This window comes from Trametes versicolor (genome assembly GCF_000271585.1).
Source record: "Trametes versicolor FP-101664 SS1 unplaced genomic scaffold TRAVEscaffold_9, whole genome shotgun sequence".
Lineage (NCBI taxonomy): Eukaryota > Fungi > Basidiomycota > Agaricomycetes > Polyporales > Polyporaceae > Trametes > Trametes versicolor.
In genome coordinates, this window is record NW_007360329.1 from 2,304,278 (window position 1) to 2,321,329 (window position 17,052).

At 56.1% G+C, this 17,052-nt stretch overlaps 4 protein-coding genes across 4 annotated transcripts; 2 read left to right on the top strand and 2 right to left on the bottom strand.

Moving 5' to 3' along the window:
• Nucleotides 1–1,843: 1,843 nt before the first annotated feature.
• TRAVEDRAFT_129037 (Dna2-domain-containing protein) lies at nucleotides 1,844–6,113 on the bottom strand (the record flags this gene model as incomplete). The annotated part of the gene is made up of 10 exons (XM_008043413.1): nucleotides 1,844–2,221; nucleotides 2,275–2,572; nucleotides 2,631–2,905; nucleotides 3,159–3,284; nucleotides 3,340–4,266; nucleotides 4,316–4,915; nucleotides 4,966–5,405; nucleotides 5,458–5,542; nucleotides 5,607–5,711; nucleotides 5,778–6,113. The coding sequence occupies 10 exons, from the start codon at nucleotides 6,111–6,113 to the stop codon at nucleotides 1,844–1,846; spliced, it is 3,570 nt and encodes a 1,189-aa protein (XP_008041604.1).
• Nucleotides 6,114–6,560: 447 nt separating this feature from the next.
• On the bottom strand, nucleotides 6,561–11,182 carry TRAVEDRAFT_50605 (uncharacterized protein; the record flags this gene model as incomplete). Its single annotated transcript, XM_008043006.1, has 18 exons — nucleotides 6,561–6,596; nucleotides 6,653–6,769; nucleotides 6,832–7,012; nucleotides 7,071–7,350; nucleotides 7,401–7,667; nucleotides 7,722–7,801; nucleotides 7,849–8,476; nucleotides 8,529–8,952; nucleotides 9,004–9,055; nucleotides 9,103–9,695; nucleotides 9,754–9,833; nucleotides 9,883–10,222; nucleotides 10,273–10,361; nucleotides 10,418–10,614; nucleotides 10,666–10,764; nucleotides 10,817–10,867; nucleotides 10,923–10,963; nucleotides 11,033–11,182. The coding sequence occupies 18 exons, from the start codon at nucleotides 11,180–11,182 to the stop codon at nucleotides 6,561–6,563; spliced, it is 3,705 nt and encodes a 1,234-aa protein (XP_008041197.1).
• Nucleotides 11,183–12,142: 960 nt separating this feature from the next.
• Nucleotides 12,143–13,038, top strand: TRAVEDRAFT_152688 (uncharacterized protein). Its single transcript, XM_008043414.1, has 6 exons — nucleotides 12,143–12,211; nucleotides 12,260–12,329; nucleotides 12,391–12,616; nucleotides 12,667–12,734; nucleotides 12,792–12,863; nucleotides 12,916–13,038. Coding segments are annotated over exons 1-6 (498 nt in total). The 5' UTR covers nucleotides 12,143–12,209; the 3' UTR covers nucleotides 12,976–13,038.
• A 300-nt stretch (nucleotides 13,039–13,338) lies between these two features.
• Nucleotides 13,339–15,678, top strand: TRAVEDRAFT_172035 (ARM repeat-containing protein; the record flags this gene model as incomplete). Its single annotated transcript, XM_008043415.1, has 8 exons — nucleotides 13,339–13,570; nucleotides 13,629–13,948; nucleotides 14,002–14,327; nucleotides 14,389–14,520; nucleotides 14,570–14,654; nucleotides 14,708–14,808; nucleotides 14,863–15,194; nucleotides 15,260–15,678. The coding sequence occupies 8 exons, from the start codon at nucleotides 13,339–13,341 to the stop codon at nucleotides 15,676–15,678; spliced, it is 1,947 nt and encodes a 648-aa protein (XP_008041606.1).
• Nucleotides 15,679–17,052: the final 1,374 nt, after the last annotated feature.

The following is a 17,052-nucleotide window of genomic DNA, read 5'->3' on the forward strand; positions in this document are numbered from 1 at the left end:
ACGCTACTTTGACCACCCCTACGGCATGGCCGTGATCTACCTGACCATTGCATACTTATCCCATTAGCAGGGGAGCATATACAATGATGATCCGGCGTTGTGGGACGAAGAGGAGACATCAGTCCTCCAAAGAACTATGCACGGACCGTACAGCTGAAATCTTGGCCTGGGTGTGCCTGCCATGTTGCGTCCCCGTATGGCTCTGTGAGAGTCGAATTGCCGCATCTACTCGACACCCATAGCTGAGACGTGTTCTTCCAGGTTGGTTGTGAGTAGCTGCGTACGGCACGCCATCATCGTCGTTTGGGTAGGTCGTGACGACCGACATCTACCGCAAACTATCGATGCTCATTGGTTATCGAACAGTGTCCTGACGCTATGGATGGGCTTGACATACAGCCGTTTTTGTTTTAAGGGCTGCGTCCAGGAAGCAGAGTACCCTGCGTCCACTTCCACTCCCCGCCAGAAAGTCGACCTCGAGATTGAAGCCCAGTCCGACGAAGCGCAGACTTCTCAGCTCGCCGACGCAACGGGGCTTGAATTATCGACCACCGCTCAGCCAAACCCTCAGCCACCGATGGGCGTTCCGACCCAATCGTCGCAGAGGCCTTCCATGGATAGCGAGAAGCAGTCGCTAGAATCATCTCAGTCCGAAGGGAGCACAGCGGTGGAGGACATGGCCGGCTCGGAAACGGAGAAGGAGGCCACGAAACCCGAATAACTAAGCATGTAATTCCTACGTCCATGAGACTTGTCTGACCTTCATGCTCACTACGAAAGTTATAACCGTTTACCACGCCAATGCGAGCACATACCCGACGCCCGCGATTGTCCCTTGACATATCCGCGCAGCTCCTGAAGTTGTCGGCCCACGTTGCCCGTATCAAACGCATCCGACGCTATCGCTGTCGGCACTGCCCAACTTCGGGATTGATTACGTGCGCCGTGCATCACCGCAGCGTTGTCCCGTGGAAGAAAGAAGCAGATACACGGGATATATCTCGCTGATGATTTGCACTAAAATGACTACTTGCCGCTATCGTGTAGACCTCTCTTTCGATGTCGGACGAAGGACCTCGTGCGTATCTAGAAGGCTTTCTTTTGTTGTACTACTCCTCCTGACCCGTGGACACTCGCGGGACCGACATACAGAGGAAAATGCGCAGAAACAAGGCGTCGCGCTCGACGATCTTTGCGCCAAGGTTCTAGCATTGTGCCTCATGCCTTTTGTCATACCTCTTTGGTTGTGTACGGCCACCTGCATCTTCCTCCCAAAGTTCTCCCTTCGACTGATATTGTTGGACTTTCAGGCGCCGTATGGTAAATCCTTCAAAGCACCACACGCGTCAATTGCAGTACGTCTCTTGGATTTTCATGAGTTCACTCGTAGATACGCATGCTGACTGGTTCTGCACTATCGTCACAGCCTGCTGATCTGTCGGCCCATCAAACAGCATCTGCCGCCCAACCTGCGTTAAACGCACCTATGGCCCACCCAAGTCGAATGGGAATCGGCAACAGGACTTGGAAGCGCAGATCTCCTCCGAGCCCGAGGAGCCGCACGCCGTTCAACCCCAACCGCGCGCTTCAATGGAGACGTCAGAGAAGCTGAAGGAGTCCATGGAGAGCGAAGGTCGATCTTCGTCTGAGAGCATTGCCGTCGCGCTAGGAGAAGAGGCGAAGTCCAACGAGAAAGTTGATGAACCCGTCGTCGAGACCCAACGGGAGGTTTGAGCTATGTCAGGCTATCGAATATACGAGCCCGACGCATACGAATGATACACATATAACGCAATATCAAGATACAACCAAGAGGTCACCGTCCAGCCGGCAGAGTCCAAAATCACTTGTGCGCGTTCACGAGATCGCGCAGCAACGGCCGCCCCTTCAAGATGCTTTCCTCGCTCGCCGCCACGTTCTTGCGCCGCTTCGCGCTCCCAGATTCGCCATTCTCCTTGACCAGCGGCGAACCCGAAGTCAAGTCGTCCGCGGCCATCTCCCCCGCAGCGCGCTTCCGCGGCGTACCGCCAGCGAAGTCGTGCATGAGGTGCGCGTCGGGCGGAAGCGTTAGGATCCAGCCTCGCCCGTCCATGAGGTCGAAGAACTCCTTCAACAGCGGCGTCCCCTGCAGTGTCTTGCGCGAGCCGATGATGATGAGTTTCGAGCGTGCACGCGTGAACGATACGTTCATCCTCCGCCAGTCTTTCACGAGCTCGCCGATCTATGCCCCGCGTCAGTGCCACTGCAGCTCGGAACGACCTTCGTAAGACATACCATGCCGTCGTCGTTGGAGCGCACCATCGAGATGATGATGCAGTCCTTGTCGCGACCCTGACTGCGATCCGCGGTGAGCATCTCGAGCTCCTTCCGGTCTTGCAGCAGGTACGACAGCAGCTTGAGCTGTTGCCTATACAGCGATATCACCCCAATCTGGTCTTGCCTAACGCCGCATCCGAGGAGGCATTCGGTTACCTGGTGGACAAGCTGCGCCTCCACCTTGTTCTCTACTAGGTCGCCCACGCGGGAGTCGCGGGCGGGCACTTGGTCGGTGTCGACGAATACGGCCTTGCAACTATCACATCGACCACTTCGTCAGCGTTGACCTTGAACGCATGCAGGAAGCGATGTACCTCTCGGCCATGAGCCTGTTCATCCAACAACAGGTGTCGTGGCAAGTCGACTTCGCGTGAAGGAGGCGTAGGAACTTGGCATTCGGCAATGATAGGCTCTGCGTGGCAACAGCGTCCGAGCCGCACCTCAGGCGATCGCTGTATATCAATCTGTTCGACAGCAGCATGATGTCTGAGTTCATCCGGTACTGGTGCGTAAGGTCGACGACTGCTGCTGGATGGGCATCGGAAAGCCTTCGGAAGAGCGAGATCTCAAGGCCGCCTTTGCGAGCCGCCTTGTTCTTGACCTACAGATGGCTGTTATCACTGTGTCTTCGCATTGAGAGACAGGCGACTTACTAGAGGTGGAAGCTGGAAGTGGTCACCCACTAGAACGAACTTGTCGGCGAAGCGGAGGGGGCCGAGGCAGGTGGGCAATGTGATTTGAGACGCCTCGTCGACAATGCAGTAGTCAAATCTCCGTCTCGAGAAGAGCGGACTGTGAAGTTTCTCAATATCGCACCAGTGAGCGACGCTTAGTTGAATGACGTACTGATCAATGGAAAGACAAGTCGTGGCGACTACGGGCGGTGACATGACTTGCTGCTGGAGCTGCTCGATGTTCTTTGCTGGCGGTCTGGCAGCCATAGTATACTTCTGGACATCAGGATGGATCTGACAGCACGCTTAGTCGACGCGCGCAAAGCTAAATAAATCAAAGACGACATACTTTGTCCGGGTTACCCAATCTCAAGATACCGAAGTCTGCATCGTCCAGCTTCGACAAGATCGTGTCCACGGCGGAGTGCGTATACGAGGACAGCAAGATCGACTTGCCAGCCTTCACAAGCTCCTTGATAATAGCAGCAATTACCGTGGTCTTCCCCGTCCCCGGCATACCAAGGATGAGCGCGTAGTCCTGTGCGCGCATCACCTTGCACACGGCCCGCTTCTGATTTTGGTTCAAATGCGCAGTCACCTCCGTCGTCTCCGGAAGACTATCCTCGGAGAAGAGCGGTTTCGCCAGGTCCACGACGAGTTCAAGGCGGCGCGGGTCACCGCCTGCATAGAACAGCTGGGCGAGGTTGTCCCGGATGCGCCCCATCCCGCCGAAGAGCTCGTCCTTGTCGATACGGAACACCACCTGTTCCATGAAGTTGCCCCGGATGCTACGCAGCCGGTCTGCGATAAGCTCCTCGTCGAGCTCGTGGTCCACTCCAATGACGACCGCGTCGGGCGTGAGCTCCACGATGAATCCGCGCGTGAGTGCGAGCAACTCCGGCTCGACAGAGACTGTCACCGCGTCCCCGGTGACCATGTGTCCGCTCAGAAGAGAAGCTCCTCCAGCACCCGTCTTCCTGAAGCGGTAGGTCAGACGGTGGATCTTGCCTTCTTTCTGATTCGCCGCCTTAGTCGGGGCCGGTGGACGATACGATACGTCGAGGACCATCCCGCCGAAGCATCGTCCGCGCTCTTCGCGTTCGCTGGCGGCCATCGTCCAGAGCTCCTTCCTGAAGCGCACCATATCTTTCTCTTCGAGAGAGATGAGGGCTTCCCACTTCTTGAAGAACGCGGCTTGTAAGGGAGACAAATGCCCGGTCTTGAGCGCGTAGATATCCGCGATGTCAGAGGTATCGTCTTCGACCCCTTCGACGGCCTGCAGGACGTGTCAGATTTATGAAATATGGAGAGCGAAAGAGACGCACCTTTCGATATAACATGCAAGTATCGAGCGTGTAACATTTGCCGCATGTCCTGTTGTCATCGATGGTCGGCGGCAGGAAGGGCTCTTCGCTCGGGGCCAAGTTAGTCTGTTCTGGGTCCTCGTCCTCAGCTTTGACAGACAGGGAGGCCGTTGCTCGCAGCCTGTGCATCATATAGGTCGCCATTTCATTTCGCATTACCATCAGCGCCCGTATCTCATTCCTGGCGGCAGGAACGCGGACGACCTCCTCGCTCTGCGTATAGTAGAGCAGGCCGCTCGGGACCTCTGCCCCGTACCGCTCACCCATGAGGAGCGTGTAGAGCATAGTCTGCGCGCGATGTTCCATGCCCGCCATTGCGCGACCGGTTTTGATTTCGAACGGCATCGGGGACGAGTGCTTCTTGAGCTGAGGTGCGGTGCGGGCGAAAGGAGTGCTCGAGTCGTCCAGGTCGTGTACCACGGCTTCGACGGAAGCGTCGATCTTTCCTTTGAGGCCGTACGTGGGCGACCAGATGTCCTCTTCGATGTCGTACAACTGCGAGATAGCAAGTAGCGACGATTCTCCGCGCCCAGCTCTGGTGTTGACCAAGTACGCCTCAGGCTGAGGACGTTATTAGCATGCCATTCGTTCTTCCAAAGAACAGACCCTACTTTAGGCGACTGAGCGATGTATTTCTCTGCGAAGACTTTGAGGCCCTTGGCCCTTGTCTTGACCTCGATGATCGCTTGCTCCACTCCCATGTCGATTCGCAGTAACTCTCCAAGGCCTGCTTGAGCAACCTCCGCAATCTTCTTGTCCATGAATTTGTCGTCCCAACGGGCCACAGAGAGACAAGTTTGCATCACTTCGTGAAGCATGTTTCCCCAAATGAGGGACGGCGTCACGTCAGAACTCGACCGCACCATGTTGGAAAGGAGAGGTTTCCGGAGACACTGGGAGGCGTTCGAAAGAGAGGTAGCAGTGAGCAGAACGTCAGGGTGATGAATGAAGAGGTTTTGCTTTGAGCACACGGTGATGCTGGGCATCGGAGCGTGTGAAGAGGAAGACGCGGAAGGCGTCGTCCATTCCCCGATCACGTTGGCAGTATCGCCTATACAACACAACTTCAGAGGACGTGGAGTTGAACAAAATAATGCACATACCAGTGCGGACGTCGCCGTGCGACCAATCGTCACGTAGAACGACATGACGTGTATCTTTAGTCAAAACCGCAACCACAGTCAATACCTGCAAATAAAACAATTTCAGAGATGGCTCGGGTTTGTACTGTTCAAGGTGCATCAGAATATACCTTCTCGAACCGGCCGGCAGTGAAGCGCTCTTCCACGCCCTTGACAATGCAACGCGTGGCAGGGTCGCGCTTACATTTTTCTTGCGCAAGTGTATATCTCGACCGCTAAGATAGAAAGTGTTAGAAGTATATGGTGCAGCATGTACAATTATCAATAACCTTCGCTTTGACGGGGCTGCTTTTGTGAGGTGTGAGAAAGTCGGACTTCATTTCGTCCCAGTCCCAGTCATCGACGCCGTCCATGAGGGCATCGAAGTCGACATCTTGTGCCGCGTAGACTGTATGTCTGAATTTGGGCGAGTCAGCCTGCGGGACATGCTTCGCCTGTACTCCGTGAGGAGAGCCGTTGAACCGCGAGGCGCGGAGTGGGGTGCGTGGCTGAGGTGCGGCAGCGCGTCGACGCGTCGGCGAGGAGGAGGGTGCGGGGATGGGCGCACTATCGACCTCAGAGAAGAGGCTCGAGAGAAAGTCGGACTCCTCAGCCTCGGTGTGCACAACCGGAGGCATGAGTACTGGTGGGTGTGGGGGTGTGGAGAGAGCGTGCGTGAGGGCGCTTGAGGTCAACAACGCGACCGCGTTCTTTGCCGCTGTTGTTCGCTATGGGCGCGATCACGTGCATCGTGAACATCCCTTTGTCTCGCACTCCTTTCTTCGTTTCTACAGACAACACGCGCAATAATGCATGGCATAGATAATATACGGCAGTATTGTTACAGGGCATTATTACAGATATCCAGTGTCCAAAGTTACACATACTAATAGCAAAACCACAACATCACAAGCATATCGTCTTTTCGTTTCAAGTTATCTCGTTGTTTCATCGATAAATCTGCATGATCGGCGAAAGAACGACTGCTCCACTCGAAAGCGGCTCGAACGCAGGGAGGGCGCAGATGCAGCCACACCCCGTCGCGCAGGATGCGTCGTCACGAGCTCTCCAGCACTTCATATGGCTCACATGAAGACACTTCGAGCAGACGTGGAAGAGCCCTGACGCAAAAATCAGTTTAAGTAAGTCATGAATATGCAGGAAAGAGCCAACAGACCTTTGATGGACAAGCGACAAACGGAACAACGGGCGGGCAGACGGCCTCCGCATGCCGTGCACGTTGGAATCCCCGGCTCGCCAAGATGTCCGCAGGTCTCACAAAGACGCAGATAACCTGTACGACGATTCAGTCAGTATCTCAACAACTGCTAGCACTATCCAACATGACTGACCAACTGGGGACGAGTACAAGGTCTCGTCTGCTACAGTGGCATCCAGGGAGAGCCCTTGGATATCGCTTTCGACGAGCTTGAGCAGTTCGCCACGCTTTTCGGGGAGCTGCCAGGCGAGCAACATTTCCGCATAAGCTAGAACATGGCAGACCAACTGGCTGCGCAGCGCAGGTGAGAGGAATGGTCTGCGGAAAACATTTGTCAGAGCCGCGATGAACCATCACGGACCAGCAGAACACGTACGAAGACGGCCGCGCCTCGACCGCAGCGTGGAAAATGATAGACTTCTTCTCTTGAATCGGCGTCTTGCTAGAAAGCACTTGCGAGAACGTCGGCCTCCTCTTCGACGCGTACATCATACCAGACGGAATCGACGAATCAGACGTTTCCCAGGAGGACTTTGCCATAGGCGAATTCGACGACTGGCGCGCGCTCTCGCGCTTCATCGTGACGCGCCGGTTGCCCGCAGACCCCGCAGACTGTCTCGCGCCCTCCGGAGTCGTCGCAGACGCCGCTCTCACTCCTGTTCCACAATTAGCACTGTCTCATTCAGTTAGAAGTGAGAAGACGGACCAGATACAAGTTGTCGCATGCTACTGGCATTGAAGATGCTTGACCACGACCCTTTGGACGACGACGGAGAAGCCATGGGTGGGGCATACCCGCCTGGTGTGTGCATCGGGGTAGGCGAATGCGATACCGGGGGCGAGAGAGGACTGCCCTGTCGTTGTCTACGCGGGTCGAAGTATTCCAGACTGATCTTGCGCGACGCGATGGGCCCGTCCGGCGAAGGCGAAACAGAAGAGATGCGTGTCCGTCCGCTGGGTACGTCCTCCGAATCTAGATGGCAGGTTATGAGACCGCCTGTGGTCTGAGAATATACTGTGGACGTACCTGGTGGAAACGTCCGAAGGAGTAGGACAGAGACAAAGACAAGCATCTGGATGTCCTTTTCCGCCAGAAGCTCATTGTAACTATGGGTTGTTAGTATGATCCAGTCACCAACCGCACACAAACTCACAGCTTCATAGCCAACGTAGCAACCAGCGGGTCGATCCCAAGGTGCGTCATCGAAGCATGCTCCTCCGGCCTCCGAGTCGCCAACACCTGTAACATGCTCAAGACTCGTTCATGGTCGCTCCTACCTAGCGTCTTCGCGATCGCCGTGTTCGCCTTAAACATCCCCGACAGCTTTCCCTTCAACACATAGCGCGCCGCAGCGTCCGCGTCCGGCTCCCCCACAAGCCCATCCGTGCTGTTGATATACACAGTGTACCCACTGCTCCTCTGCGCAGGCAGCAGCGCATACTGCGAGGGGATGTCGTCCACCTGGCGGGAGTTCTCCGACACGCGCCGCGGTTTGTTGGGGGCGTAGGCGACGTGCGAGAAGGTGAAGAGCCCGTCCATGATCCGCAGCACGTTATCCACGTTGTTCGCGTCGTCGCTCCGCTTGCGCTCGACGGACTGCGGCTCGCGATCTTGGGCGGCGGACGTCAGCCGACGCACGGCATCTGACAGCAGGGCGGGAGACTGGAAGATCCTGGGTCCGGCGTCGGCGGGACGGGAGGATATCGAGGGTGAGATAGAGATCTCCCGGAGTGGGTTCCGGACGATCCTCGGGGGTGCGTTGTCGAAGCAGACCAGTTGGCCTAGATGCTCCGGTGAGTATCCGTACTACAGGGAAAACGGCTTACAGCATACCGTTGGCACAAAACACCCCTTGTGAGGTCCTAGGCTCGGCCAGATTCTTGTCGCTCCGCAGAGAGGAGAGGGTATTGTCGCCCTTCCTAGTAGTCTGCGCCTCGTCCTCGGACGACGACTCAGAGTCAATCGCCGCATGACGCGCACTGTCCACTTGTTGGTCGCCAAACAGCAGGAACCGCAGGCACTTCTCTAAACATGGCCGCTGGTGCTCCCGGAGATCTCGCAGCCGCCGCAGGATGAAAGCGCGCTGCTTCATCGAGATCAGCGGACTCTTCTCCAGGTCAATGGTTGGGATTCCTCCAGGGTAGCTAGCCTGTGGGTAGTCACGCGGGAAGGTGAACGTGGCCCGGAGGAAGACGGATGTCGACTCGCCCCACGGCCCTTGGAGACCGAATGTGCAGTCCCGCTTCTTGAAGTCGGCCTGTGCGCACAGGTTAGCATTGGCCCTCGTCGACTTGTAAGCGTAACATACCTTCTCGAGCTTCAGCTTGGGTGAGTTGAGCTTACTCACAACGGACGTGATCCTGCGAAACGTTAGCACGACATATTTGGATTGATCATAGCGACTCACTCTTCGTTGAGCGATGGAATGAGATCCGATAGTTGCTCATCGAACCTATCCTTACTCATACTCCTTCCGCGTGTCCTCGAAGCCGTATGTGACATCGTAAGATCCGTCGAGGATGGCGGGCGCGACCCCGAGTTGATCCTCGAGACGTTCCCACTGTCACCCCCGCTCTTAGGTCCGGAGCTGCCATCGCGCGGCTGCCCAACCTTGATGTTCGACAACCACTGGAACGTCGTGATCTGGTTAGAGCGTGCTCCAGCAAAGGGGCCACGGCTCATCGTCCCCGGGTTTCCGCTATCCTTCACGCTCGTCGCCACTGCAGGCACAAAGACGGGTCGCGAGCGCGGAGGCCACTGCGCCTTGTCCTCTCGACCGGCATCAGAGGTCTTTCGTCGCCCCGCAGACTCACGGTTCGAAAAGCGCACAGGACGGTGCGGGGGAGGCGCTCTAACTTCTGCCAAGATCCCACGGAATCCTATCGGTGCAGAGAGGGTTGGTGGAAGGTCGTTGCCGATGGGTGGATTGCTGAACGAAACCTTTGAGTCCTGCCGACCACGGTTCATCGTAGTGGTCCTGGTAGGGGTCCGACCTGCTTTCTACAGTTCCACGGTCAGAAGGTGTCCGACGTGGTGATGTTGCAATCCGAATCTGTACCTGTACGACCTCTGTATCGACAGGCCAGAACCTCAAGGTCTTGTCTTTCGACCAAGTTATAAGCTGGAACTCAGAGTTGTCTATCGGCGAATAAGCCTATGCGCTGGGATAACTCAGATAGTAGTTCACCTTCTCCGCCTCGTCGCCAGACGAACTCCTTCACAACATCGGCGTGTCCCTCGAACTTCTCGATAGGAGTCGTGGGATCCTCATGAGCGTACATCTCGAGTGTCGTCTCGCCCCGCTGAGGCAAACTCAGGACACCCTGCCCGAACGGCAGGTCTCGAGCACGCCAAACCGGGTACGAGGTGTTGATGACCGTGGTCGGCTGCGCGATATGGGTGTCCCATATCTTAATCGTCTTGTCTAGCGAGCAAGTGACGAGTTCGTTCCGCCTGTCATGCGCCCAGTCGATCCCGTATATCTTCGCGCTGTGCCCGCGAACCCGTTGCATAGGTAAGGAACCTTTCTGCAAAGACGAGGTGAGGGGAAGAAATTATATCTACAGAAGAACCGTACTCGTCTGTCCCAGATCAAGACCTCGTTGGAGTGAGAGGATGCGAGGATGTTCCCGTCTACGCGATTCCACTTGACCTGCGTGCCTCCGGCTGTAGGTCAAATCAATACTCGTAGACACAATAACTTCGTCGACAAAAGAGCTTACGACCGAACGCGCATAAACCCATGATAGGCTTCTGGACCGTGCGCAAGTCCCAAGCCCATAACCAGGAGTCAATACCTGTGCTAATGACGACATCGGGCTCGATGGTATGCCAGTTGATATCCGTGATAGCCCGGTAGTGTGAACGCAGAACGTGCTCGATAGACGTTCGGCCACCCAGCAGAAGGTTCCAAATGAGACTGCATCATTATGTCAAAGCGCGATAACATGACTTGTATAGGATGACCTACAGCTTCTCGCTCGAAGTGGATACGATGTACTCGTTATGGGAAAGGTGCGGGTTCCATTGCACGTCAGCGACATCCCAAGTACCTCCCTGCGGAAGGAAACTGCACTCCCGCGTGAGCATTCCAGTAGCACGCGCGACCTCTGAACCCTTACCGAGGAACGTGAAGGGGTGTTTCCAAGTCGATAATGAACAATCCTTTGCGACTGTGAAGAATGAAGCTGAATATGCACGCTACAGCTTTCTTGGTGATAGACGTACGAGGCGAGTACCACGTCCCTATTATCGGGGCTTATGCTCATCTAGCAAACGGTTCAGCATTCCGGTACGCTGCACTCACGCGCGCAACAAAACACAGCGAATGTACTCACATTCCCGACCGCATCGCCCATAAGTCCCTTCATGTCGATCTGGAGACTGCGCTTCAAGTTCGTACCATCCTCCGGCGAAGGGGGCTCCACAACATCTGGGCGGATGGTAGCCGTCGACCCGGGCATCCCAGGGAAGGGGTGTGACCCCATGAAGGACCGCTCGTCCATCACATCTCAAGGTTTACGTGCAAAGCGCGTCTTGGCACGAGAACGTTGCGTAAACGCGTGAAGGACTGAGCAGGTGAGTAGGCCCTGTCGTGATTCGGAGGCAGCGGCCGCACGAAGCTTTGTGGAGGCTATTCAGTATAAGCGGCGGGGGAGATGTCCGAGCCGCGATCCAGCAGTGATCCAGTAGGTCGTTGGTGATCAAGTGGCCGTGGAAGATGTCGCCAATAGGGGCCGTCAAAGTTGACGCTGCGACTTTCGCTGCCGCTGCCGCTGCATCACGTCCGCTGCGAGTGACATTACGTAATGCCCCCGGTCCGGTATGAGCGCTTAGATCACCCGAAGTCCGCGCACGATGCCCCCTCATTCCTCCATTATCCTGCTGTTTGGTGCTCATTTTTGTGTCTCCAGAAGCTTTGAATGATTATATATGTATCAACCCAGTAATTTTGGTTGTGTTTGAAGAGGGTGCCGATGTACCATGAAATCCAGACCCCGATATAGTAGGAGAGCGGCGCCTAATCGATAGATCATCGTGAGGTTCGCTCATCTGTACTGTTTTGCGTGATTAGAGTGCCTCTCCCTATGAAATCGCCCATCAAGATGACAAATCAGTCTTATAGCTACTTAAAATGCTTCACATGGTTTTTTTGAGTCTCGAAGACAGTGCAGAGGGACGTAAAGTGTTTTATCTCTGTCGTGGGTGATCTCTTGATCAAGCGCCTACAGCTACTATATCGAGGTGCCCGTCATAGGCGAGCGCCCAGCATCACCATCAGTAACATCAGTCACCAGTGACTGCGTGAGGTCACTCGCAGCGGCAGCGGCAGCGAAAGTCGCAGCGTCAACTTTGACGGCCCCTAATGTCTAGAAGCCAGAGTGATCCTGCATGGTCGTGGTGGAAGCAAGACAGGGTCCTCGGCGTCTCAGCATTCTGCACCTTAGACCGCTTCACCCACTCGCTCCGCATACTTGCTCTGTCGTGCTCACCTGCGCTGTTCACACATCCACTATGTAGGTGCATCGATGGTATATGTCAAATGCCGCTGACTGGTTTATCAGGCCACCGAAAGGGTCAGGAAAGCGGAAGAACACTGTATATAGCGATGATTCGCCAACCCCGCCTGTACCTGTACGCATTATCGCCATTCATTTCAGAGTCTTTCGTATACTTACAACGCATTCGTATAAAGACTCTAGCAGAGCAGTTGTCCTACCTCCATAACCCTCGGCCGTTCAAAAACCCGCATTACACTAAGAACGTCAACCGCAGGACGAAGAACTTGAAAGCTGTTCTCACGCAGGAGCGAGAACGAGAGAAGAACGAGCGGGAGAAGAGGAGACAGGAGAGGGAGGAGAACATGGACGTAGACGGTCAACCGGCGGAAGATACTTCGCTGGAAGAGGACCTTCCGACCTGTGCGCGCACTTATATTCTTTGGCGCATCCCTGCTGACTGGGCATGGCAGACGCGTCAATTGAGGCCCCTCCGTCCGTCCTTCCTCAGCGGCGGTACTGTGATATCACCGGGCTTGAGGTTGGATATAATTCGCCTCCTACGCTGATTCATGCCTAACCAAATGCTGCTCTGTAGGGTCCATACACCGACCCTGCTACGAGTCTGCGATATCACGACAAGAGCATTTATGATCTCATCAAGGGTCTAGTGAGTACTACCTGCCGCTCTCCGTTTCTCAATGAACTTAACCTCTGGGCAGAGTACCACGGCTGCGAAGGAGTATCTCTCTGCGCGTGGCGTCAACCCGATCGTGAAATAGGCGGCAACCGCATACCCCATGTACCCTTTCCACTTGTTGTCGTTAGTTTTGTGCACTTCTCCGCTTGTAGCATAACATCTTGTCTTTTCTCCTGCTTTGTTCTAAGGATGTAACGTTGTACTCTGCTATAGCACTTGCGCTTTCCGCGCTCGAGGAACCGCGAATGTCTTGACTTCCGGGACCCCGGCCCGGCCATTTGGCGCCCAACTCGATCGAAAGTTTTGGTAGACGCCCATTCACTTGAACTCGCTCATTTCGCCTCTTGCTCAGCCGTTCACTCCGCCGACCTCCTCTCCTAGCAGCATTTCCTGGCTTTCCTTGCGTGCGCAAGCCTCTCTCATGCCTTCTGCTGCCACGAAAGGAATGAAAAAGCGCCCGGCCGCCTCCCAGGTTGGGCCGAAAACGAAGAAACCTCACCTGGACAAGGCCACCGACTCAAAAGCTAAGAAACGGAGCAAGCCAGTAACCCGCGCTCTCGTCGAAGACAGCGCAGACAGCTCGGAGGACGACGTCTATGAAGATGCGCTAGAGGAGGCCGTTGATGAGATGGAGGTCGACGAGACAGAGGTCTCGGCAATGCCCAAAGATCCTAATGGTCCGTCTAACTCTGCCTACAGTCCAGAGCAGGATGTACTTAGCGCATCGTCATACAGCTGCGCGAGAGTCCCACAAAGCGCAGAAGGTCCTCCAAGAGCAGCGCAAGGCTGCAAAGCCCCACTCGGAGCTCCTCGTAGATGCCAAGCGTGCATGGACTGCTGCCCGACAGAAGAACCTTAAGAAGGCTGAGCGCACCAAACACATTGACGAGCTCATGGAGATCATTCGTGGCAGGGTCAAAGACATCGTCTTCAAGCACGATGCAAGCCGTATCGTTCAGACAGCCGTCAAGTACGGCGACCAGAAGGCGCGGAACGAGATCGCGGAGGAGCTGAATGGCAAGTACCGCGAACTCGCGCAGAGTAAATACTCCAAGGTGCGCATTTTGAACACCTACACGATACAAATACTAATAGTCTACCGTTGTAGTTCCTGATCACCAAGCTCATCCGTCTCTGCCCTTCGTACCGCGCTCCAATCCTGCGGGAGTTCCAGGGGCACGTCCTTCGCATGCTCCTGCACCGCGAAGCGTCAAGCGTATTGGCGGACGCATTCGAGCTCTACACGAACGCGTACGAGCGATCACTCCTGCTGCGTGACTTCTACGGCAAGGAGGCCAGTCTCTTCACTGTCACTGCCGGCAGTGAGGAAGAGAAGGAGCGCTCCAAGAAGGGCCTGAAAGGGCTCATGGAGGGTCTCGAGGGCGACCGTCGGAGACGTGTCTTGGCATCGTTGAAAGACAACCTGGTCACTATGTGGGTCTGCATCTACCGCGACGCCAGAAGTAGATTCTGACATGGTCCGTGTCGGAAACAGTTTCAACAACCCTGACAAGGGTGCCGTTGCGCATGCTATCGTGCATCGGGCGACTTGGGAATACCTTTCTGCGGTCTGCGAAACGGAGGATGAGGCAGAGGCCGAGAAGGCGCGGAGAGAGATCTTCGAAACGTGCGTCTTCGAATTATCCTCAATCGCGCCCATACTGACGCCTGTGTAGCTGCCAGGATGCTCTTGCGGAGATGGTGCACACAAAAGACGGTAGTCGCGTAGTGCGCGAATTCATCGCTTGGGGTTCAGCCAAGGTGTGTAATCTACACAACCACTCACTTGTTCCCATGATTTACCAAAACCATAGGACCGGAAACACATAGTCAAGGCTATCAAGCCGCACGTTGAGCGGATGTGCAAGGACGACGAAGCACAACTCGTGCTGTTCTCCGCCCTGGATATCATCGAGTACGCATGATCCAATCCCTCCATACGTCCGCCCTAACACCCTCGCTCCTTTAGTGATACCAAGCTAACAGCGAAATCTCTCGTTGCCGACATCGTGGCCTCAGCACCCACATTATACACCTCCTCTCAAGGCCGGCGGTCGATTATCTACCTCGTCGCCCCGCGCACGCGCCGGCACTTCACCCCTGCGCAAATCGTGACGCTCGCCGAGACGGACCCTATCCGCGTTAAGACGAGCAAAAAGGAGGAAGCGACGCGTGCGTCCGAGATCCGGAAAGCGGCGAGCGAAGGTCTGCTCCAGTGGATAGCACAGAGCGGCGCCGACGTCGCGCGCGATACTGGCGGAAGTCTCGTCGTCTGCGAGATCATGCTCGACACCGAGGGCGGTACGTCCCCTCTGCCCTGCGTCTTCATATATAGTGACCTCACCACTCACGCGCATTATCTGCAGACAAATCTGCCGCCTCCGACACGCTCCTCCAGGCGCTTTCCACGCCCTACCCCTCCACCGATCCCGCATCCCCACACCCTATTTCTCTCCCGCACACCTCACGCCTCTACAAGACGCTCCTCCAAGGCGGACACTTCTCACACAGCACGCGCGCCGTCGAGCGCGCGCCACACTTCTCCGCGCGCGACTTCGCAGGCCGCTTCGTGCGGATAGTCGGGCGCGAGCCGACCGTCGCGATGGCGAAGGCGGAGGGCGCGTTCGTCGTGGCGGCGCTGTGCGAGCAGCTCGCGGAGCACGAGGACGCGGCGGAGGAGCGGAAGACGGTGAAGGGGTGGTTTGGCGCAAATACGCGGAAGGAGATCGAGGCTGCGGACGGGAAGGGCATGAATGTGCTCTTGGAGAGCTTGAAGAAGCTCTGAGTGTCCGCGAACATGGCCTCTGTCGCTGGTACAGATGTCGTATCTACTCGCTGTCGATTCCAGGATTTCACGGCTTTGTCCGCTCCAACGAAGGTGCACACGAGTTCAGAGCTGTCAAAGGTACCGTTGCTGTTTGACCGCATGAATCCGCTATAGATACACAGACACGAACATCACGTTTGTGAAGGCTCCGATCTGCCTAACTCAAGAGAAGATGGAGAGCTATACGCAGGCAACGTCTCCGAGTCCCGACGGTCTCCTTCCTCTGATGTTCCCTCTCCCTCCGATCCACCGGAACGTCCAGCATGCATGGCCGCGAGGACTCTTTTCGCAACCCCCAACGGCACTCGCAGGAGTACCATCGTGTTCCGATCCTCTTGGAGACGTGTGTCCGCGATATCCTGGTCCAGCGGGAGCGGCGTCGCGCCTTGGGGGTCTGCGAACGGGTCCTCCGCGTCCCTGTGCGGCCCCGCGGTGCGAGAATGCTTGCGAGCCTGAGAGGGAGGGAGGTCCACGTCTCTTTCGCCCATGTCGCTGCCATGTTCAGCGTTCATACTGGAGTCGTCGAGCGATTCGGTAGGATGCCAGGATTCTTCAGCCGGGCTTCCGGCGTCATCGTCGAAGGGGTTCCTTTGGTCGAACGTAACAGGCGCCGCATCCACCGCCCTCCATTCACGACACGCAGGAGCACCGTCGCTCTCGGCGTGATATTCCTTAACTGCCTCGTCATCAATGGACTCGCTCCGCGCCCAGCGTCCGGTGCGGCTTCTTCTGCGACGCCACCAAAGGAACGAAGCACAAGCAGTCGCGGCGCAAACACCCAGCACGATGGCGATAGCCAGAATGGCTGTTTTCGACAAGCCCGAGTGGGAGGAAGAGGAAGGAGGTGATGCAGCACCCGTCTCCAGATGGGCGACAGCAGATGACGTTGTAAGGCTCAAGGTTGCACTCGAGGACGACGGCTGTGGATCCTGTTCACAATCCCTCCGGTCAAGGATGGCTAGGGCAATGGAGTAGTCTATAAAGGCTCACCAGCTGGGCAGCACAATCTGCCTGGAATGCGCCCTCTGCCTCGACGAACTGGTCATATATTGTGCAATCGCTCACTAAGCACCCGTGCAACGCGATGGCTGCGGCCTGGTTGGGGCATATGCAAACGCTGCTAGTCGACGCCGAGTCGCAGACGCTTCCACCGTATGACTGAACGTTGCTCTCCCGACACGACTCAGTGCAATCTGAGGAGTATTCCGTGAGTCTGTGTCTCACTTGATAGTACAGGTGTTGCTGGACGTACTTGGCCAAGAATATTGCGTGCGTACTACATGAGCGAAGAGGGGCGACGGGGCGATGAAACAGAGGACGAGCCTGGGGAGG